The sequence below is a fragment of the Mchenga conophoros genome, linkage group LG3 (assembly GCF_057382185.1).
Source record: "Mchenga conophoros isolate Kocher_MC1m ecotype Shallow Benthic linkage group LG3, M_conophoros_male_GT1.1, whole genome shotgun sequence".
Lineage (NCBI taxonomy): Eukaryota > Metazoa > Chordata > Actinopteri > Cichliformes > Cichlidae > Mchenga > Mchenga conophoros.
Window position 1 is genome coordinate 35,839,129 of NC_140528.1, and position 23,922 is coordinate 35,863,050.

The following is a 23,922-nucleotide window of genomic DNA, read 5'->3' on the forward strand; positions in this document are numbered from 1 at the left end:
GGGAGCTCGGAGCGGATGGTGTGCTCAGCTGACCGCACAACCCTCTGTAGAGCTCGTCTGTCCTGCATGGTGCTGTTCCCGAACCAGGTTAAGATGTTTCCCGCCAGGATGCTCTCTATGGTGCACGAGTAAAAGTTCCTGAGCACCTTGGAGGGCAGTTGGAAGTCTCTCAAGCGTCTGAGGTGGTAGAGACGCTGTCGGGCCTTTTTCACCACGGTGTTGATGTGACAGGACCATGACAGGTCCTGCGTGATGTGAACTCCAAGGTATTTGAAGCTGTCCACTCTCTCCACTGGGCACTCGTTGATGACGGGGGTCTGGTAGTTCCTCTCCTGCTTAGTGCTGAAGTCCACTATCAGCTCCTTTGTCTTACTGACGTTTAGAAGGAGGTTGTTCCTCTGGCACCAGTTCTCCAGATTCCTAATCTCCTTCAGGTAGGCCGTCTCGTTGTTATCAGAGATCAGGCCCACCACGACGGTGTCGTCAGCAAACTTGATGATGGTGGTGGAGCTGGTAGTGGCCACACAGTCATATGTGTACAAAGAGTACAGCAGGGGGCTCAGAACACACCCCTGGGGGGCTCCAGTGCTGAGAGTGGTGGAGGCTGAGACATGTCCGCCCATCCTTACTGCCTGTGGTCTGCCAGTTAGGAAGTTGGAGATCCACTGACACATAAATGAGCTGAGTCCCAGATGCTCCAGCTTGGTGGTGAGTGTGGAGGGAATTATGGTATTAAATGCAGAGCTGTAGTCTATGAAGAGCATTTTAACATAATTCCCCCTTCTAGTGTCCAAGTGAGTGAGTGATGTGTGGAGGAGATGAGAGATGGCATCGTCTGTGGAACGATTTGGACGGTAAGCAAACTGTAGTGGGTCCAGTGTGTCTGGTAGTGAAGAAATGATGAAGTCTCTGACCAGGCGTTCAAAGCACTTCATCACTACTGAGGTGAGGGCTACAGGGCGATAGTCATTGAGAGAAGCAGGGTGGGGTTTCTTCGGGACAGGAACAATGATGGACTCTTTGAAGCATGTGGGGATCACCGACTGAGATAAAGAGATGTTGAATATCTCAGTGAACACAGGAGCTAGCTGGTATGCGCAGTCTCTGAGGATACGACCTGGGATGCCGTCTGGTCCTGCTGCTTTCCTGGTGTTCACTCTCTTGAAGGCTCTCCTTACTTCATGCTCGGAGATGACGAGCACGTTTCCGGTGCTGGCAGTATCTTCCTGTCTGCAGCCGTTAGCGCCGCTAACACTAGCATTGTTGGAAACCTTAGCTGCAGCCTCGAAGCGAGCATAGAAAGTGTTCAGCTCGTCTGCCAGAGTCACGGCCGCGTTCGTCATACCGGTTGTTGGTGCTTTATAGTCCGTTATTGTCCTTAGTCCCCGCCACAGGCTCCTAGAGTCACTCTGTTGGAGTTGTGACTCTAGTTTCCTCCCGTAGCGCTGCTTCGCCTCTTTCACCGCCCTCCGCACGTTATATGACGCGGCTTTGTACGGGTCCATGTCCCCCGTCATGAGTCCCGTGTTGTAGGCAGCGGTGCGGGATCTCAGAGCGTCGCGGATGGTTTTATCCACCCACGGCTTCTGGTTGGGAAACGTTGTGATAGTCTTTGTCTCCACGGTATCATCCGCTAGTTTCCCGATGAATCCCACAACCGCTTCCGTAAACACGTTGACGTCATCGTCGGAGCTGTTTCTGAACATGCCCCAGTCTGCGTCATCGAGTGCGTCCTGTAACGCGGCCACCGATTGATCCGTCCAGCGCGCGACCTTCCTCTGAACCGGAACTTCCTGTTTCAGCCTTTGTTTGTATTTTGGCATGAGGAAGATGGCGGCGTGATCAGATTTGCCAAACGGGGGGCGGGATTGTGCCTTGTAGCCGTCCTCGACCGTAGTGTAGCAGTGGTCCAGTGTCCTTTCACCCCTGGTGGGGCAGGTGATGTGTTGATAAAAGTTCAGCGCTGCGCGTTGAGAATGAGACTGAAAATAAGAAAATGTAATGGCATGATTTTTAAGTTTAAAGTTTTAAAATCAAATATGTGAGAAAAAAGGTAGAGATAGAATAACAGGGTGGGGCTGGACATGGGATGAACTTATGTAAAAAAGGTGATTGAATGGCTAGATGAAGGAGAGAGGAGGGGGCGAGTAAGCACTAGGCAGCACATTAGTTGGTGGTTGCGGTATTGGTATAAAGATTTTTTTGTGAAAGAACTCTAGGAGAATTTCCACTGAATGCCCCACTGAATGGGGATGCTTCCTGTTGAGTGATTATCATCAACTCAGAACTCAGAGATAGATGTATCTTCGGATTCAGTAGTGCCTATTCTCTCCAAAAAAATCAGCATTAGCTCAGAGCAAATTAATTAGGCAAGTATAATGGATGTGGTTTCATTATTGTTTTGTGATTATTGTTGTCATTAAAGCAACATTGCTTTAATACAATTTCCTGCAATTGAAGTCTAAATTTTGGATATGCCACTTTTTAGGTCTTTGTGAAACAGTAAAAGTAAAAATCTGAATATTAATCCTTTTTAGTGTGATTAGCTCTTACAGGTTACTCCAGCCCTTTAAAAGTAACAGATCCATGATGCCTATCCTAAAATCAACCCAGATTATCAATTGCAACAATCGAGAAGGTTGCTGCCTCTAACAGGTGTGGCTGTTAACAATAGACCTGCAAAGCTACTCAGCTCCCTGGCTCTTATCAGAGGAGGCAGGGAAAAAAACCTGGACTTCAGTGTGGTCAAAACAATACTAGAAAGGGGGGGACCCAAGTGACAACGGTGGAATGATTAATAAATATGAGCCTTTATTTTGGAGGCTGAACAAAAACATTAGGTGTGTCACAAAACGTAGGCTGCATCCTCCTGAGGCGGCATTTGTAGACCAATTATGTCACAGTGTGTGTGTGTGTGTGTATGTTTGTCTGTGTTTGAGCTGGGCTACTCTCACACAGTATTGTGTGCGATCGTTTATCGACCTCCAAAATACAATAATGACTTTGCTGACATATTGTCAATAGAAAATTGTACTTAGTAGTCAGTATAATCTTTAAATCTTTAATGATATAAGTTTGCATATGGTAGAATACTGCATGTAATCATTTGTGTTTAGAAGTATATAGTTGGTGGCATATTGAAAGAATGTTTCATCCTAGGAAGTCTGTAACAACGGTGTGTACTTTCCAGGGTGTTCTGGCTTCACCCCCACATCCTATAGGAACATGGGAAAGGTTGTACCTTGTCTTATTGTTTTACGGGAGGATTAACGTAGCTATGTCAGCTATGTCAACAACCATGCCGGCACACCAATCTGTTGGTTCCTCAACTCGGGTAATGACACCAAGCTCTTCCATTCGTTGGAGTTCCTCCTTTACCCTTCCCATTAGAGGCAGAGGAAGCCTTTGCGGAGTTTTGAGCGAGTATGGCACAGCGTTCGGTTTGAGTTTAATGTGATAGGCCCGCTGCACTTTCCCTAGACCATTGCAAAGTTTAGGGTAAGTAGTCTTCAGAGTGTTCATTGAAACCGCGTCAACTCGCACCAGCAGGCCAAGAACTGTAATGGCGGGCAGGCCTAGCAGTGGAGTGCTCAGGTTTCTTACAACATAGACCTTCTCTGTTGTCTGTTTTGCTCCGTAGTTGAGCTGTAGCTTTGTAAAACCAGCAACGTCCAGTGGTGTTTTTCCAGGGCCTGACAAAGGTTTTTCTGCTGGAGAACTGGTCTGTGTTCGTTAGCAAAAATTTTTTGATAAGTCCGACTCAGCTACTACAGTCATATCTGCTTCAGTATCCAGTTTGAAAATGATTTTTGCATCTTTCACTTGTATGATGGCTGTCCACGCCTGGCTGTCACTGGAAACTGAGCCTAGGAAGAAACCTTGCTCCTCTTCCTCCTCAATACTTTGCACTGTCTTGCTTTGCCTGCAGACGCGCTGGTAGTGACCTTTTTTTCCACATAAATGACATTTTGAATCATTCGCTGGGCACTCAGGTTTCGGCTGTGGAGAGCCTCCGCACTTGTAGCATTTATTACTTTGTCTCTTGCTATACTGCTGTTGTGTTTTGACAGTTTTATTTTTGAACATGTTGAACTTCGTTTTGTCGTGCTTTTGTATCACTCTGTCAACTGTTTTTGTATTTATTTGCATTACATTTGTTTCACTTCTCAAACCTGACTGTTGCTTTTTGATTTCTTCTGACTGCCTGGCCATATTTATAGCTTTATCCAAGTCCAAGTCTTTTTCCATCTGCATGTGCTCAGACAGCCTCGTGTCGACCAAGCCCACTACTATTCTGTCTCTTATCAGCTCATCGTGGAGCGGTCCGTAGTTACAGTGCTCTGCTAATGCATGCAAGGCAGTCACGAATGCAGTCTCATTTGGCTCTTGTTTGCGCATATTAAAACGTGCGCGCTCATAAACAACATTTTTCCTGACAATGAAAAAGTTGTGGAAGCTATCTCTCACTTTACCATAGTCCCGCTGGTCTACATCACTACATAACTCGAGTCCTCTCAGGACGTCATCCGCTTTGTCTCCCATACAATATATGAGAGTGTTCACTTGATTTTGCTCCGAGCTCGCGGACAGATTACTTGCCTGACGGAATCTCTCGAAGCCACCCCCATCTTGCCTGAAATGGAGCAAAACCTGTTTTATACCTTTGGTGTAAAAGAAGGATGACAGTTTAACACTGGAATTAACATACCTGAGATTCAGGTGAAAAGAAACATTTAACAGAAAGGTGCCATGAAGATCCACCCATCACCTGACACACCTGGGAAAAACCAGTAAATAGGATGTTATTCAACCTCAGTACAGAGAGACGCACAGACGATCAGACTGAGCTCAGACCAAACTAGCAGCTTCCTCTGAGTGAGTCCAGCTACAGGACAGAAAAGTGGAAAACTCCAACACTGCTGCTTCAAGCTGCTGACGCTCCACACACTGAATGTGAGTTTGAGCAAAAACACGACTCAAAGGAAGTTTTAGTGAAGGTGGTAGAGGAGGGAGGGGAGCCAGGACTGACTGTACTTCCTGTCTGCTGTTTTCAGCTTCACTCACAGACTCAATGGCTTCCAGATCAGAGGAGGATCTCTGCTGTCCGGTCTGTCAGGAGGTCTTCAGAGATCCTGTTATTCTGTCATGTAGCCACAGCTTCTGTAAAGACTGTCTGAAGAGATGGTGGAGAGAGAGACCAACACACGAGTGTCCAGTTTGTAAAAGAAGATCTTCAAAGGAAGAACCACCTTTAAATCGAGCTTTAAAGAACCTGTGTGAGTCGTTCTTACAGGAGAGAGATCAGAGAGCTTCAGAGGCTCTCTGCAGTCTGCACTCTGAGAAACTCAAACTCTTCTGTCTGGACCATCAGCAGCCAGTGTATGTCGTCTGCAGAGACTCAGAAAAACACACCAATCACAGATTCAGACCCATCGATGAAGCTGCACAAGAACACAAGAAAGAACTTCAGGAAACTCTGGAGCCCTTAAAGAAGAAGTTAAAGGTTTGCAAACGAGTTAAAGTGGAGTTTGATCAAACAGCAGAACACATTAAGGTCCAGGCCCGACACACAGAGAGGCAGATTAAGGAGCAGTTTAAGAAGCTTCACCAGTTTCTAGCAGAGGAAGAGGAGGCCAGGCTGGCTGCACTGAGGGAGGAAGAGGAGCAGAAGAGTGGGATGATGAAGGAGAAGATGGAGGCTCTGAGCAGAGAGATAGCAGCTCTTTCAGACACAGTCAGAGCCACAGAGGAGGAGCTGAGAGCTGAAGACGTCTCATTCCTGCACAACTACAAGGCTGCAGTGGAAAGAGTCCAGCGCTGCCCCCTGCTGGATGATCCACAGCTGCCCTCAGGAGCTCTGATAGACCAGGCCAAACACCTGGGCAACCTGACCTTCAACATCTGGAACAAGATGAAGGACATGGTCTCCTACACTCCTCTCATTCTGGACCCAAACACTGCAAATCCAAAACTCATCCTGTCTGAAGATCTGACCAGTGTGAGAGGAGGAGAGAGGCAGCAGCTTCCTGATAATCCAGAGAGGTTTGATTGTTTCTATTCTGTCCTGGGCTCTGAGGGCTTTAACTCAGGGACTCACAGCTGGGATGTTGAAGTTGGAGACAGTAAATGGTGGGGACTGGGTGTGTTAGCAGAGTCTGTGCAGAGGAAGGGAATCATGCTGTCTGGATTATGGAGAATAGGTTTCTTTTTAGGTAAATATTCAGCGCGTTCACCATCAGCAGATTCTGCTCTCTCAGTCCAGAAGAAGCTCCAGAGGATCAGAGTGAATCTGGACTGGAACAGAGGAAAGCTGTCGTTCTCTGATCCTGATACTAACACACACATACACACCTTCACACACACTTTCACTCACAGGATGTTTCCATACATATGGACTGTTGATGATGGTAAAGTGAAGGTGTGTCCGTTGCAGGTGTCAGTGTCAGTGCAGCAGATGAGTTGAGGATGATGATGTTTCTTTTTTTTTTTTTTTTTTTTTAAATGACATCAGAAACAGCAGTATGCGACATTACGTGATGGCAGAGCTTCAGTTCATCCTTTGTCATTTTTTTTTTTTTTTTTAATAAATAGGAGAAATGAGAGAAAGAGGGGGAGAGAAAGAAAGAAAACCAAAGGGGAGAAGAGACGGTGAGAAGGGGGGGGAAGAGAGAGAAAAAAAAAAAAAGAACTCCTGGGTCACCTGTATGGAGAAAAAAAAAAAAACAAACAAAAAAAAACAAACAGAGGAGACAGCAAACAACTAAGAGCAACATAATAATAGAGAAAACAAAGCACCATCACAATAAACTAGCTAGTCATAGATATCAATATTTACTAAATAATAAACGATATTGTGCAGCACGCAAGATAGACAGCGCACAGTGTGCTTTGAGGCAGCAGCCAAGAAAGCTTTAGTCCGCGTCTGTGAATACCCATGTGTGCATACCTGTGTGGATCAGCATGCTTGCATTCCAAAGGTTTCTCCATGTAATGATCTGCTAGGGAGTGTGGGGGGGCCACAGCCCCGTCCTCCAGGGTGTGAAGCGGGTATGGAGGAGATCAAAACTCCAGACATCCAGAGGCCCCCAGAACACAAGAGACCATGGAAGACCCACAGAGGGGCAGCCGCGCCACTGTTCCAGTAAGAGCTGAGGAGAGTCCCAGATGAGGGCTCGCCCAGCAGCCGCGGAGCAGAAGTCAGGGGGAGTTGCAGTGACGCGCCCGTGAGCTCTGCCGGCAGCCAGCTGTGATGATGATGTTTCTAATGTTGTTTCCTGTCAGTGAGTTGAAGCTGTTAAACTGCAGCTGTCCTCCTGCTGCCTCGTTGTTCCAAAGCTCGTTGTTTCTCTTTTAGTTTCACTGTTTCTTTCTGTTTCTGCTGTCCACCTTTTCACATGGAAAATCATTTCACTGTTTCTCACTGAATGACTCCCCAAACTAGATTTGAAATTCTATCAAGTTTCTAATCATTACAAGTGATTCATGTTTCTATTTGATGTGTAAATGGAGATGATTTAGTTTGCTGGGATATGGACTGACATGTGTTGAATGGGAGGAGCAGTTTGTTGTTGTCTTCTTGTCTGTTTATGACAATGAAAGGCTGGAGTATTATGTACGTGCTTCACTGTCAGTATCTTCAGGGGGATTCAAAGTCATGAGATAAACTAGTGTAGAGCTTATATCGGAGCTTTATTTTGTATCAAAGCAGAGCGTGTCGTCCAGCCGGAGGAATGTCTCACCAACAAAGCATCTCTTTACAAATAAATTTGCTCCACCATTTTCCTTCATGCTATTGGGTGGCTGTAGCTCAGGTGGTAGAGCAGGTCATCTACTGATCGGAAGGTTGGTGGTTCGATTCCCGGCTTCCCCCTAGTCTGCATGCCAAATATCCTTGGGCAAGATACTAACCCGAAATTGCTCTCCGATGCATTCATCGGAGTATGAATGTGTGTGAATGTCAGTTGTGCTTGTGCGAATGGGTGTGAATGGGTGAATGCACAAGTTGTGTAAAGCGCTTTGAGTGCTCAGAAGAGTGGAAAAGCGCTATATAAGAACTAGTCCATTTACCATTTACCATGCTGTCCAACCAGTGTCAGAAGATCTAGACCCCACTTTGTCATTTTCAGCTGTGAACACCTTATCATCACGCAAACATTCAAAGTGATTTGATAGAAACCTCGATCCACAATGAAATCCCAGCCACAGAATCTCAGCCATCTCTTCTTCCTCCTTTTCTGGGAAAACCATCAAACTCTACATTACACTCTGCATTTTTCAGGGTAAAGTCCTCCACTGATATCGGTGCAAACCTAACACACTGCTGACTGTTTTATGACTACATCCACTTTGACCTTTGACCTACTTCTGTCTTTGTTTGTGGAAAGTATCATAATAATTATTATTTTGACCTTTGGGCCCTTTCATTTGACATGTTATGTGTGAAGAGTATCATTATTGTTGACTCCATAATTTTCAATTATTCAGTGTGTTTAACAAGATCAAAGCGAGCAGCTCAGTTATACCAAAGGAACATCTCTTTCTAAACACATCTGAGTGTGTGTGTGTGTGTGTGTGTGTGTGTGTGTGTATACATGTTTAGACATCTTTGTGAGTTCAGAATATTGGCATGCTACTGTACTTGTGGGGACCAACAGTCACTTATGAGGACAAAGTGCCATCCTCACAAGTTTGAAAGTACTTTTGAGACTCAAAATATGGTTTTAGTGTCAGGGTTACAGTTAGGGTATAGTTTTGTTTAGGGTTAGATTAGAGAATTAAATGAGTGAAAACTCAGAGCTGGGGCACTACATCATCATTCATCGTATTTATTTGTGGATATTTGCTGCCATCACCTGGAGAAATACAGGAAGTAAAAATTGGAGGAGGGTCAGAAACTAAGATCCATCAATTTGAGCAATAAAAATGATCCAAACTAATGTTAGGGCCGTTCATCAATACAGGTGACAGGAGAGAAAATATATTACAGTGATGAAAAATGTAGAAACAAATCAACCTATACACACAATTTATTTTTACATCCAAACCAAAATTAAATATCTTATCACATTTTGAATCCCAAATAAAACACACCAAAAGAGAAGAAATTATTCTTTAAGATAAAAAAGATGAAAGTGAAAAAATGAACTTTGATTTATTTTCCTCCTGACCTCCACAACCAGAATTTGTCATAAAATGTCACAGGAAAGACCAAATAAAAAAATAACCTAAAAAAACCATAAGTGGGAATAAGAAAAGTAAACAAAAGTACAAACACAGAATAAGAAAATTAATTTAGCTGTAAAATATCAGGGAACAGGGAAAGAAAGGTTCGAGAAGAAATAAGATAAGGATAAGGGAATGAATGAATTTACCTCTAAAATAAAAGGGAAGTGAAAAAAGGTTTAAGAAAGAAACAGGAAAAAGGGTTAAGGTTGGAAGGAAATAAGAAAAGAAAAGATAAATACAAAAAAGGTGGAGAAAGGGAAATGGCTGAGTTTAGAGAATAATAAAGGAGAGTACTTGTTTAAAACTCATCTAAATTATTTAAAGGCACAGGATTCAATTTATTGTGTACCAGCATATCCTTTAGATTTCTACTTCTTCTATAAGCTGTAATGGTTTTCAATTGCTGTAAAGGAGGAAGGGCTTGTTGGGTCATCAATAAAGAAGTATTAAGAGCTCGATTCAAGACTCCGATGTGTCTAAAAAAAGGTGACTGCAAACAGAATCAAATGACTCTGATTATTGCTCCTGACTGATGGCTGATCCTTATTAAAGCGTGTTCTCACTTCACTTTTAATATGTGGTAAGAAGCAGGCTGAGTAACCTCAAGGTCTTAAAGCCTTAAACAACACTGAAGTAGCTTCTTCCATACGCTCCTTAAAGAGACAGATATGATGTACTCTAATCGACTGAGATTTAATAATGCCCCTGAAAACATGGTAGGATCAATGTTCCCTCTAATTTTTCATGTGTCTGAGCGAACACACAAACTCCCTGAGTGGACACTTGAACCGCTGTGAGCGACAGCAGACGTGTGCACTGTGGTCACGCCAGGATCTAATCCATCCAAGTTACATGGTTTTCATTAAAATAATCTAATTACACTTACAATGAAATTTAAAAAAAAATCTTGTTCATGACCTGTGTAGCATGTTGACACTATTGGAAGTAAAAATTACTTGAACTCCAATTTTGAAAACACAACTTTTAAAGCTCTGACTTGTTTCATGAGTCTGTGGTCTGGGAGAGAGTCTGTAACTCTGTCTGCAAAATACAGTAAATAATGTCCAATGTTGAGCAATTAATTATATAGTTACTTCTTCAAAAAAGTTACTGAGTTATGCAAACAGCAAAGTTTTTGCAGCTGTTTACCTAAAAATGCAGCCAAGTTTTTTTTAAATAAACATTTCAAACTATTTACAGAACAATCAGCTGTTCTGCATCAAATTTGATGCCACACAAATTATTTGTGCCACTCCAAAAAAATCATTTCTGTCCACTATGAGATAAAGGAGAACAACAGCCTGATACCTGCAGGCCTGAGAGCAGCAGGTGTATCACTGCTGTAACTCCTGTAACATTCAGCAGTCGCCTCATTGTTCTGACAGGCACAACTAAACTATTGACTACACTACACACTAACTACACAAGATTTGCGCTAAACGTCGCAAATCTGTCACATCACACGCTGTCACTCCTAAAACTTCCCCCCTTCCCTAAACAACTAATGCCATGTTGCCATTTCATTTTTTGACTGGTCGACATGGTACATTTTTCCACCAATAGGAAAGGCTGGGGGCAGGGGTTTGCACAGGTGGAGAGTGCTTTTGAGCGTTTTCCTCAGCGTTTTGAGCGTTGTGACCCTGATTCAAAGCTGGGTCACAGCCTGCAAATATAATCAGCAAATAAGCATTAAAAATATACATTTAAATTTCAACATGGCCAAAGTGACGAAGGTCAAGTATGATGGAGGGGCTGAGACAGATCCACACTGGAGTCCAGAGAGCAGGAAGATGATGGAGTCTCTGGGAAAACTGGCTTTTGATCATCTGCAGAAAGGAAACCTGATCTTCTATGAATCAGACCTGACAGAGTGTGGCATCGATATCAGAGCAGCCTCAGTGTACTCAGGAGTGTTCACACAGATCTTTAAAGAGGAGAGAGAACTGTACCAGGACAAGGTGTTCTGCTTCATCCATCTGTGTTCAGGAGTTTCTGGCTGCTCTTCATGCCCATCTGACCATCATCAACTCTGGACTCAATCTGCTGGAACAACAACAAATGATGTCCAAGTGGTTTAAATTGTTTGGAAAACAAGAACCACAAAAATATGTATATTCTGTAGAGAAAGACTTCTACCAGAGTGCTGTGGAGAAGGCCTAACAGAGTATAAAATGGACACCTGGACTTGTTCCTCCACTTCCTCCTGGGCCTTCCACTGCAGACCAGTCAGATTCTCATACGAGGTCTGATGTCACACACAGGAAGTAGCTCAAAGACCAAACAGGAAACATTTCAGTAAATCAAAGAGAAGATCAGCGAGAATCTGTCTGCAGAGAAAAGCATCAATCTGTTCCACTGTATGAGTGAACTGAATGATCGTTCTCTAGTGGAGGAGGTCCAACAGTCCCTGATATCAGGAAGTCTCTCCACAGATAAACTGTCTCCTGCTCAGTGGTCAGCTCTGGTCTTCATCTTACTGTTGTTAAGAAATAAATATATATTCTTAATGCTTATTTGCTGATTAGATTGTTTTATGAGAGGCCCAGACTTGACTAGGTCACAGGCTGACAGGAAACTGCATGTTTTTGCAGCATATGAGGAGTAGACAGAGAGTGAAACTAAGTTCAGACGAAGGGTGACAGGTTGCACTGCACAACAGACCTCAGAAAAGGGAAGTTATTGCAAGCTGCATAGGAAGTAAGACACAAAGAAAAGAGGAACGGAGTAAAAGGAGTTGTTTGTATCGAAACTATGTGACGTGTGAAGTACCAAAATAACACCTACATGAGACTCATGTTGAGCTTCTAATGTTAGAGATTCTGCAACTGGCTTTGGGCTGTGCGGGGCTCTCTCTTCCGGAAGATGATTGAATAAAAATATATAAATGTTTTGACCACTCTGAGTCAGGTTTTCTCTGTTCTATCATGGGGATCAAAGAATCTGGTTTAATATTTGGTGTTTCCGCCCAGTTCCTTTGTAACAGAGAGAACAAATGTGGCTGAAGGTGGCTGAGCTTTTCCTGTATTGATCAGCGGAGTTAGCCTCTGGCACCAGATAATTTAGCTGTGGAATCCCCACAGTGGTGCTTTTAAATGTATTTAAATTCATCCAGAATAGGAGTTAGACTCCGAGGAGCGTGGTTGCTCAGCGTGTGAGGCTTTTAAATTAGTCCTTGGTGATTGCCTTTCCTTTGCGCAATTGGATGGACATGCTGTTTGTAGCCATGTGTGTTTCTGTTACAAACTGTGCAAAGAATAGGTAGCTTTTCCTGTGCTATATCTGGTGGTTGCATACAGGTGTCTAGAACAAGACCAGGTCGAAGTTCCTCCTTTTCTTTCTCCATATCTTGTAATGGCTCTCCATTACAAAATACATGTAATGGCCATGTATTTTTTCTGTCTGCTTCGAAAGTCAGTATCTGTGTTGTATCTTCGGAACACATATTGTTTCTTTTTGGTTCGAAAGCTGACATCCGTAATTTACTTCTGAACCACATATTTTTTTCTGTCTGATTTGAAAGTCAGGATCTGTGGTATATCTTCTGATAATGTAGTCTCTCTTTTTTTGTTGAAAATGAAGATCATTTTGGTATCTCTTCACATTGTGGGCTTTTATCTTCTCTTGAATATGAGGATTTACATAATAATCCTTGGCTGATAACAGTTTTTGTTTATGGTGATGATAGTTTTCAGCATATTGAGTTTTCACAGTCTGTAATTTTTTAATTCGAAATTCATGACAGCAGGCATATTGTTCCTTTTTGTGTCTTTTTTTATCTTCTTTGCCACTTCTTCAGATGAAGATTTTTCTTTATCTTTTACATGCTGCTTGTGACTTTTTTGAGCTTGACGAATAGCTTTCCCACGTTGTCGTTTATTTAATTTGCACACATTTCTTGCTTTTGGGGGTTTTTATCTATGACTTTATCTCTTTCATTATTGAATTCAAGATTTTCTTGTTGTTCTGTCCAGATGTTGCTTGTTAGATCAACAGATGTTTCAAATTGATGTTCACAAATTTGATTTGAAGCCATTTTGTCTTGTGGTGAGTTTAAAGCATTTTCTAACATTGTCATGTAGGTTTGGGCTGATTCTGGTTGAGGCACTTGCACAGTGACATTTGTGATTTGTGGTTCATCATTTTGTGGTGATGATGTAGCTGTTGCTCCTGGTGTTGCCCAAGTTGACTGTGCAGGCTGTTCATTGTGAGTGCTGACTCTTTGGAAAGAAACAGGCACAAACTCATATCTTGCATACTTGCCTTGATTTTGAAAAAGGTTATGCAGGTGGGTGATCAGGTCATTCACATGAGTGAAAGTGAGCATGACTGCTGTTCCATTTGGCTGGGGTAAACCTCCTGCACTTCTTGAATGTGAATCAAATAATCCATACCTCCCAGGTGAGACCATGAGCAAAGCATAGTTCACATCTGTTGACAGACATACAAGGCGACTAGCAAGAGGCAACCACCCCTTTTTTTTTTGAGGACTGTTCTCTGCTACTTCCAGGTATCCATAACTTATGTCATCCATTTTCACACTGTAGACATTTATGTCAGTATGAAGTTCTTTGGGTAGGTCCTCCATGGTCAGATGATCCTGTGTATAATGCCTCTCCTGCAGAAGAATTGTTTTAATCCAACAGTATAGAAATATAACGTCATTTGGTTTGTTACATTTGCCTGAGTTTTGTTTTGTTTCTTTGAGCTCAATATTTATTACTTTTGTAAATCTAATTTTTGGGGGTTAAATAAATGAAAAACTATTTTTCTAATAATTCCTGGGACTCCTCCTGTTTTTTAACTTGGTCCATCACAATGGTCATATAAAGAGAACTTTACATTTTTCTATGAACAGAAAGTATCTGTTAATGAGACAGAAAATCTACTGTGAATAAATGCAAACATGTTTGTGATTTATATTGAATAGAAACTTGATGACTGATGTGAGATCATATTTAAATGGTTTGAGTGATGAACCAACATGTAACTGAGTCTGAGTCCCAGTTTAAAACCAGGGAAACCTGTTCCACCATAAACAGTCTGATAGAGCAGAGCTAACAGTTCATAATAGTGTGAAACAAAGTCACACATGTTTCATCTACTTTGGAACTCCATGTATGAAAACCGAGAAAATCCCTCATGTTCCTCTCTCTATCTCCAACTGTTTACATGAACATAAAGAACCAGTTAACTTTCTCTCCCAGCTCAAGACACACAGCTGATGCTAGCCAGGAAAACATTACACACTGACTTTAATACAAACACACACAGTGTGTTGTGTGAAGAAATCCAACATGAGCTGAACAAACAGTGAAGTTCCTAAAGACAAACTGTTAAAGGAGGAAACAAAGCAAACTTACAGTTTCTTCACACAGAGACACCAACAACAAGCTCCACTCCACAGCTGTGGACTTTTTTAAACACCATCCTGTCTTGACTTATGTTATTCTGCCTTTAAACGCTCTTTGCTGTGTTTCTTTCTCCTCCAATGAGAAATCAAATCAAACAAATGTTTGCAGGATTAAAATGGTACAATATCATATTTGTCATTTCCCAAACTGCACACGCTTGATTCGTCCCCTCAACAGCAGGATTCAACAAAATAAGACGTCCTTCAGACTTTAAAGTGCTGTCAATGAAATATCATAAACAGTTTGATTTCACCATAACTATTCCTTACTGATGATGTCACAGCTAACTGTTCATGACACTTTCATTAAATGGACAAAGTGGCCTCAGTAAAGGGCAGAAATGTTCATCATCCTAAATATCTGAAGCAAGTTGCATCATTTTGATGACTTAATTTCATAAACTGTCACTGTTTTTAAATCAATGCTGAATTCTTTCCAGCAGAGTTTCTTCAGTGGTTTGGATTTGAGCTTTGAGTGGATCCCTGAGCAGGAGAAAATGACACAGATGATTTCATTGAATAAGTTAGATGGAGGAGCATCATCAGAGCAGTCCAGATTCCAGGACTGATCCCTGAATCCAAACGCTCAGTCATTACTGAATCCTTTCCTTCTGCTTCTGCTGGAACTCACTGATATAGTGACAACTTCACAGATCAGTGGAAGAAGATTTAAAATTTACAATTTACACTTTCATTACAGGAAACTTTATTAAAACAGTTTAGCAAAATCAAATGATAATAATCAGATGACTTAAACTCTACTGATGTAACTAAGCTACTCTGAGTTTGTTCTTCTCTTTAGTGAGGAGAGGTCAGCCAGGCCTAAAGATGCTCTTATCCCCGAGTTCTGTGTTCATGATAATCCCCCAGCAGGAGAGCAGCTGGGCTTCCAGTGGAAGTGTGATGTCATCCAAATCCTACTGAATGAACCATCTAACACAGCAACAATGAGCAGATGAAGCCAAAAATCACACAATCAGTTGACAGGTTCACAGGTTGGACTGAGGTTCCCCCTCTAGTGTCTCTGCTGGAGTCTTCAACATGAACCTTAGATCCAACCTGCTGACCTGCTCCTCTCACAAAGGACTCATTTATCTTTGATTAACAATAAAAATTCTTTATTATTAGGAAACAGAGAAAAGTTCTGTTTCAGCACTCTGATCATATTTAATCACATAAAGCTGGACATTAAGACCTTTGAACCTCTGAGCTGTGATGTAGACGCAGTCAGGGAGGACTTCTATATCTTTCTCCCCCAGGTCACATGACACTCCTACATTTGATTGTGCTATAAAATGATTGTAGGCCCATTTATTGACTAGTAATTATGAATAAAGCAGAGCTGTGTCTCTCTGTACTCACACAAATACCTGAGGAAGTCTCTGAATGAGGGATGTGAGGATCCACTGTTCTGAACCTCGGCTGACTCGACTCAGACTGAAGGTTGATTTAGACTTCTGTGAGTAATCTGAGTAACTTACGCCGTAACCTTCCACGTGACCTGACGTGCACCTCCTGACAAACGTAACTATGCGTTGGGTGGACACATGGTGACTTGAATGGCGTGGAAGGTTGCAGTGTCAATTCAAGTTAATCAATTCGACAATTTTGTTAGGTGCGCTTACCTGAAGTAAACTGCTATCTATGCTAAGAAAGAAATTTTCTCACCTACTGGTGGTTGAGGTGAGAAAACAGCACCCCAGGTGCATACCCAGTGGGGCTAAAATAGATAAGCACAAAAGAGTGCAGAGAAAAGAGGTCCCATACTTTAGCATTGGCAAGTTGAATTAACCCCATGTTTGGGCTAGTCACTGCTGGCCTTAAGACATTGTTTCAAACAGTATTGATCAACATGTGTTCACAAAGCAAATGGCACAAAGTTTTATTAATATAATTGTAGATAATATTTGACATTTGGGTCAAATATTATTGTACTAGGACTTCCATATTTGACCTTTGGGTCTTGTGATTTCAGCATGTAGGTTAAATGCTCAGTGATTCCATCATATAAAACACTCAGGTGTATGTATATGTATGGTGTATACAAGTATATATGATTACATAGTATATATGAGAGTATATGTCATATATTTCATTAAAAAATACAAATAAAAAATCAAATCGGGACACAGCTCATCCTCTCTCACCGTCCTGTTTACCATCATCAGCTCCACCTGCAGAGAGAAGAAGGAAGAGCAGAGGAGATAAACGAGTGTTTTTAGAGACTCTTCATCAGCTGTCAGTCAGTGATGCAGCACATCCAGTATAAAGAGCAGCAGGGACTTCAGTGCTGGGACTGTACTAGGACTCATTGTTGCTTCACTTTTTCTAATCTTTGGATTTTTATTGAAGTTAATGAAAATTTTTCTCACTTCTATGTTTTTTGGACTTTCATTCATTAGAATAAGATAAGACAAGATAAGATAAGATAACCTTTACTAGTCCTACAAGTTGAAAATTTATTTTGTTACAATAGAAAGTGGACAGTGCAAAATTATATAGCAAAAATTAGAGAACACTGGAATAGAATAAGAATAAGATAATGTACACAAATTTACATAATACAATAAAATAAAATACTATATACAATAAAACAAAATAAAATATTATATACAATAGGATAAAATAGAATACAAATGCTGTATGAAACATTTGTATTCTATGTTTTGTATAGCAGTCTGACCAAGGTTATTGTAAAAACACAATAACCTTGGTCTTTCAACTCTGAGCTCTTAAGGAACCCCAACAATCCAGATGGACGGTTCCAGCTGTTAACTGGAGGAATTCCATCCAAACATCTGCTCTCACTAAATTCTTCCTCACCTACAGACTGTGTTCTTCACTGCTTTAAACTTGGAAATGAATGCAGCCATTGGTCTGTGTGCTGCTTTTTTCAGAGAGCTGATTAGCTGTTGACAGTGTTTGATCAGAGTGTGTCAGCCGTTACTATAGTGACCATTAAGGCAGAAACAGGAAGTGTTTGTTTCCAATCAATAAGCTACTGACCTCAGAGTCTCCAGTCTGTAGTCTGGACTCTGCTGAAGGTCAGACAGCTGCTTCACATCTGGATCCTGCAGCTTGTTTAACCACAGGTTTAGCTCTCTCAGATGGGAGGGGTTGGACTTCAGCGCTGCTGCCAGATAATCACAGCTGATCTTCGACAAACCACAGCTTCTCAATCTGTACAAAGAATGAAAGATGTAAGTTTATTAGACAAAGTATGTGCTTGAAATCATTCAGTGTTTCATCATCTGTTCAGAGCTGAAGAAGGTTCAGAGTGTAGAAGTTTAGAAAATGGAAACTCCAAACAGCTGAAGCCAACAGGAAGCAGCTTCAAACAGGAAACTGTGCAGACTTTTCAGACTATATGCCCCGATGCCGCCAGTTTGAGTTTGGAGATTTAGATCTCTGTTCTGTGACTAAGTCCTTGAATCATTTCTTCCAGTTGATCCAATAAGACAGATTAAGTATTGGACGTGTGTAGTTGCTCCATTAGGGGAGCTTCTAAATGTGATGTGATGGCCCCTCTGGGTCTGTCAGATCACAGGACTGAAGAGAGCTCAAACTGGGCACACAGTTGTTCCAGTCTGGACCAAAGACTCTATACTGGGACTGAGGGACTGCTTTGACTGCACCCACTGGGACTTTTTAAAGGCTCATGTTCTCACTTAGATCATTGATTTCTACTTACATTTCTTTCTGGGGAAAAATGGGGATTACTTTGAAAACAGGAAGTATTTTCCCAATAAGCAGCCATGGATTAGTAAATCACTCCAACATGTTCTCAGGCAGAAGAAGCTGTCTTGTTATGAGGGAGAGAAGAAAAAGATTGAGGCACATAAACTTGTTCAAAGAGAGATAAAGCAGCTAAAAGGGGGGCAGGGATAGCTCAGTAGACAAGGTTATTGCTCCATTGTCGGAAGGTTGGTTGTTTGAATCCATTGAATGGCTACCCTGAGGTACCCATGAGCAAGGTACCGTCCGTACTCAGTGCTCCCGCTGTGCCTACTTAGTGGCTCCCCACTGCTTCATACATATTTCCCCACAGGGATCACTAAAATTCACAAAATTATTATTTAAAAGTAAAGCAGAGGATGAGCTGAATAAAGGACACTCAAGGCTGGCTTGGAAAGGAATGAAGTCCATGGTGGGGATGCAGAACAAGGACCAAAGATGAATGTGACACTGAATCAGCATAAGACATGGGAGGAAAATGATTGAAGTGTGCTGTGAACTGACTGGGAGATTTTCACACATTTTCCAGTCCTCCTTAGAACAACAGGAAGTTCCTAGCATATGGAAACACAGGTTAAGTGTACTACATACAAACATGGTGACTGACCTCACAATTTCAAGTCTACATCCTGGACTCTCCAGAAAACCACACAGCTGCTTCACTCCTGAATCCTGCAAGTTGTTGTTTCTAAGGTCCAGCTCTCTCAGATGGGAGGGGTTAGACTTCAGCGCTGCTGCCAGATAATCACAGCTGATCTTTGACAAACCACAGCTCCCCAGTCTGTATGAAGAATAAATGTAAGTTTATTAGACAAAGTATGTGCTTGAAATCATTCAGTGTTTCATCATCTGTTCAGAGCTGAAGAAGGTTCAAAATGTAGAAGTTTAGAAAGTGGAAACTCAAAAAAGCTGAAGCCAACAAGAAGCATCTTCAAACAAACACAACAAAAGATAAATCTCTGCATTTTCAAATTAAAGTCCTAAATTTATCACAAAAAACATGAAAAAGTCGTGTTTTTCATTCCAGGAACCACATGGCTTCACCTTTAAAAGTAAAGTTAGGAAGAAATGGACATATTTTAAGTCCAACACCTTTTTCCAGTCACATCATTAAAGTAGACAAACTACAAGCTCCTTTTCATTCCAACAAGTCATCTTCTGACCTGGACTAACAACACTGTAGACGGTCCCTGAGCACTGGTCTCACAGCCAGCTGCACATAGAGACTGTGGAGATTAGAGAAATATTTTCCTGCTATTGTTCATAATCATTATCATTACCCTTCCATTAATAATATAATCTACAGCATTGATATTGTATTCAGATGTTTAAACATATTGGCACCCAATTAGCCTTTATTACAGGTGCAGTTATAACCACTTTAAACTGTTGAGTTGAATCTATAATCTTAAATGCTTTTGAATGCTTTTCATAATCTTAAATGTTTATATGCAGATTATATTGCACTATAAAATAAAGGCCCAACTCTGAGTATAGTCTGGGCCTAAAAATCTTGACAGGAAACTGTAGGTTTGCAGAGCATGCTTTGCATCCAGGAAGTGAAACTACGTTAACCCTGATGAATCAAAAGCAATCTGAAGTGTCTTTTTGGGCGGAGATCTACAGCTGATGTTATGCAGTGTACATCTCACCACATGTGTTCATTAAAATCAATTGTTTGACGAAGCTCTTCTGGACCATGGTTGTTTATACTCTCGTCCTCAATATCGAACCCTTAACAAGACCAAAGTGCAACAGTGAAAGAACATCAGACACAAATTTGTTTCTATTGCTTTCACATAAACATCTACTGTCATTATTTTTACTCAACGCTGTGGAGTCCTTTATTGGAAATTCAAATGTGATTTTTTTCAATCTGTTAGCATCTCCCAAACTCAACTATGTGACTTCCAAATGAATAAAAGCAGCAGAAGTGGCTTTACAAATGAAAGAGGAAGAAGAAGAGAAGAGGAGAGGGAGAGGAGAGGGAGGCCACCCTCACCATCACTCCAGCTGAAAACATCACACTTCCATTAAAGTTGGTGAGAAAATGTTGAGCAGGATCAGCTGCTGGCTAATCTGGAGGCTGTAGCAGCTCACAATCACAATGAATTTCCACTCATGAAAAAGCTCAAACTGCTTTATTTCATTACCATATTCCAGTGATGCCTCCATAATGATTTCAGCTTTTCTGTAGACACACTGTGTGTCCTGTATGACTAATTATTGAAGAAGGAAAAGAAGCTGATCATTCAAACTCAGGTGGCGAGGGTCCATCACAAATCTCACTGACAGCCAATAGAAATAAAGAAAAATTCAGACCGACAGTCTTTATGGGGTTAGGCAGTGAACTGCTCATGCTGCATTCAAATGCATCTCAAACTATTGGAATTGGATTCAACTTTTTGAAGAAGATTTCTTCTCAGCTGCTGTTTGGAACATTTCTAATTGATCATGAACTGTATTAAACTCTGTAAATGAACTGAGAACTATTTCTACATTTGAAACTAGGGATTCATTTTCCATTCACTTCTGTACGTTAGTGTATAAATGAATGTTAGACTGGGCTCCATGGAAACACTGGTCTCGGCTGCCTTCTTTCTGTAGTCATTCCAACAGAGTCCTTTCTCTTCTCCAGCTTCTGTTTGAAATCGTTTCGCAGAGCCTGAATCCTGCTTTGTTGTCATGTTTGGGCCTGTGTTAGGCTGCACTGTGTTCCTCTGCTTTAACACACACCTAACCTGGGTTGTCTTAAGCAGCCATATCAGCTTCTGATACCATGAACATCATCACAGCTCCAAACTTCACCTTTGTTAGCTTTGACATTCATGTCTTTCTTTTCTCTCTCTCTGCTTCCACAGAAGCTCAAAGTCTCTGCAGCCGGTTTTTATCTGCTATCATCAGATCTTCAGCAGCCTCACTCTCATCACTCACACACTCTACAGCCTCATCAGTACTGACCTGATCTTCACTGACTGATGGAGCACAACATGAACCTGTGGAGGCTGAAAAACTGTCCTGTCAAACATCTCTCTATCACCACCCCACTTCTGTCAGCCTTTAAATGAACCCTGATCAAGTATGTCACTTCTATTTGGAGCAAAAAGGAAAAACTGTTGTTCAGTTATTTGGAAAGACACAACATTTCTGAAAGGACTCAAACTTCTTCACATTTATCTTCAGACACATTATTAACCCTATTCTTTAATCGCCATGATAGAACAGAGAAAACCCTACTCATAGTGGTCAAAACATTTATAATTCCATCCATCCTCATCCGCTTTATCCGGGGCCGGATCGTGGGGGCAGCAGCCTAAGCAGAGATGCCCAGACCTTCCTCTCACCAGCCACCTCCTCCAGCTTATCCGGGCGAACACCAAGGCATTCCCAGGCCAGCCGAGAGGTATAATCTCTCCAGTGTGTCAGGGGTCTGCCCCGGGGCCTCCTCCCGGTGGGACATGCCTCACCTCACCAACACCTCACCTAGGAGGCGGCCAGGAGGCATCTTTGTCAGATGTCAACTGGCTCCTGTTGATGTGGAGGAGCAGCGGCTCTACTCTGAGCCTCTCCCGAATGGCAGAACTTCTCACCCTATCTCTAAGGGAGAGGCCAGCCACCCTTTGGAGGAAGCTCATTTCCGCCACTTGTACCTGCAATCTTGTTCTTTCGGTCACTACACACAGCTCCTGAACATCGCTTTTACACTCAGCTCCCTCTTCCCCATGACAGACCGGTGCAGCGTCCACATTACTGCAGCCGCAGCCCCAATCCATCTGTCAATCTCTGGCTCCCTTCTCCCATCACTCACGGAAAAGACCCCGAGATACTTGAACTCCTCCACTTGGGGCAGGAACTCATCCCCGACCCGGAGTGGGCACTCCACCCTTTTTCGGCTGAGAACCATGGCCTCAGATTTGGAGGTGCTGATCCTCATTCCCGCTGCTTCACATTCGGCTGCGAACCGCTCCAGTGCGAGCTGGAGGCCTTCACTTGATGAAGCCAACATAACCAAATCATTCGCAAAAAGTAGAGATGAGATTCTGAAGCCACCAAAGTGAAAGCCCTCCACCTAGAAATCCTGTCCATAAAAATTATGAACAGAATCGGTGACAAAGGGCAGCCTTGGGGGAGCACATCACCCACCGGGAATGAGTCCGACTTATTACCGGCAATGCAAACCAAGCTCTTGCAACGGTTGTATAGGGATCGAATGGCCTGTAGCAATGGGCCAGACACCCCATACTCCCACAGTACCTCCCACAGGACACCCCAAGAGACACGGCCGAATGCCTTCTCCAAGTCCACAAAACACACGTAGACTGGTTGGGCAAACTCCCATGCACCCTGCAATCGTGGCACACACTGCAAACAATTCGGGTCTCAGCGCAGCTGGGAATCAGTGCTATGTATGGCCTGTGATCTGGGAGAAAAAGGGAAGTGGCACAAACAATTAAACAAAAAAAACAAAAGGGAGGTTAGTCCGCCCTTACACAACTTACTCTCAATCAATAACCGCCTTTACGGCTGGACGGACTAACCAAAACAAAATTACAAATCAATCAAAAGAACGAAAAAAGGACAGCAGAGACAGCACAGCTGAAAAACAAACAACATTATCAATTAAAATATTACCCAATAAAATAGCAATTTTATAAAACCATTCAAAATCATGAAGCTAAAACAAACACTCAATATACCTACAATATTGATCAGTTTCCCTGCGCGCAGTCGATCTAGGGCTTGATCAATTATTCTATTAAAATTCGTGGTCACACTAAAAAAGTCCAATGACACATTAAAAATAGGCACATGCAATAGCAAACGATCCAAACAAAAATGGCAAAAGTCTCTTACCGACAGTATACCCACTCGCACCTGAGTGAATTAATTGCCTCTGGTTTTTTCCACAGAAGAGCGCTCACTTCACCCCACACACCCACTACCTTTTCACAGCTCTTCAGCCAATCACCTGGCAGAAAGCAACAAACTGCCAGGTGACACTTGTTACACTACAAACCTATTGTTAAGAAATTTATTCTAAAACACTTCTTCAGTAAAGACTCAGAGAAGAGAAACACACAGAACTTCTTGCTAGCAAGGGCAGCCTCCAGAACTGAGACTCGTGCTGAGGAACTGCCCCGGCCTTTATTTATACTTCAGTGAGCGTTTGTTCTTTACATTAAAATGTGGAGGTGTACGTTTGTGTGTGTGTGTGTGTGTGTGTGTGTGTGTGTGTGTGTGTGTGTGTGTGTGTGTGTGTGTGTGTGTGGTGCTGCTGATCAAAGGGTCCTATAACATAAAAGCACAAAAGGAAACATCCTTGGTCAGGAAGAGGGTAGTCTCCCCCTCACCCTAGATGGTTTACCCTGGATAACACAGTGAAGAAGTCCAGCAGTTCATCTAAACAAAAGGCAGTTAGACTAAAACAGACATAGCTACGTTAAAACAATAAAACAATAAAACAAGGTACGACCTCTCCCCATGCTCCCAGGATGTGGGGGTGGACGCTAAAACACCTTGAAGTGTTACAGCCCCCCGAGGATGAGACATTC

General features: G+C 42.3%; 1 protein-coding gene across 1 annotated transcript; it reads left to right on the forward strand.

The window, feature by feature from the left end:
- Positions 1 to 5,068: 5,068 nt before the first annotated feature.
- Positions 5,069 to 6,653, forward strand: LOC146578397 (nuclear factor 7, ovary-like). The gene has a single exon (XM_085259401.1). The coding sequence runs from the start codon at positions 5,072 to 5,074 to the stop codon at positions 6,461 to 6,463; it is 1,392 nt and encodes a 463-aa protein (XP_085115527.1). The 5' UTR covers positions 5,069 to 5,071; the 3' UTR covers positions 6,464 to 6,653.
- The last annotated feature ends 17,269 nt before the right edge of the window (positions 6,654 to 23,922 follow it).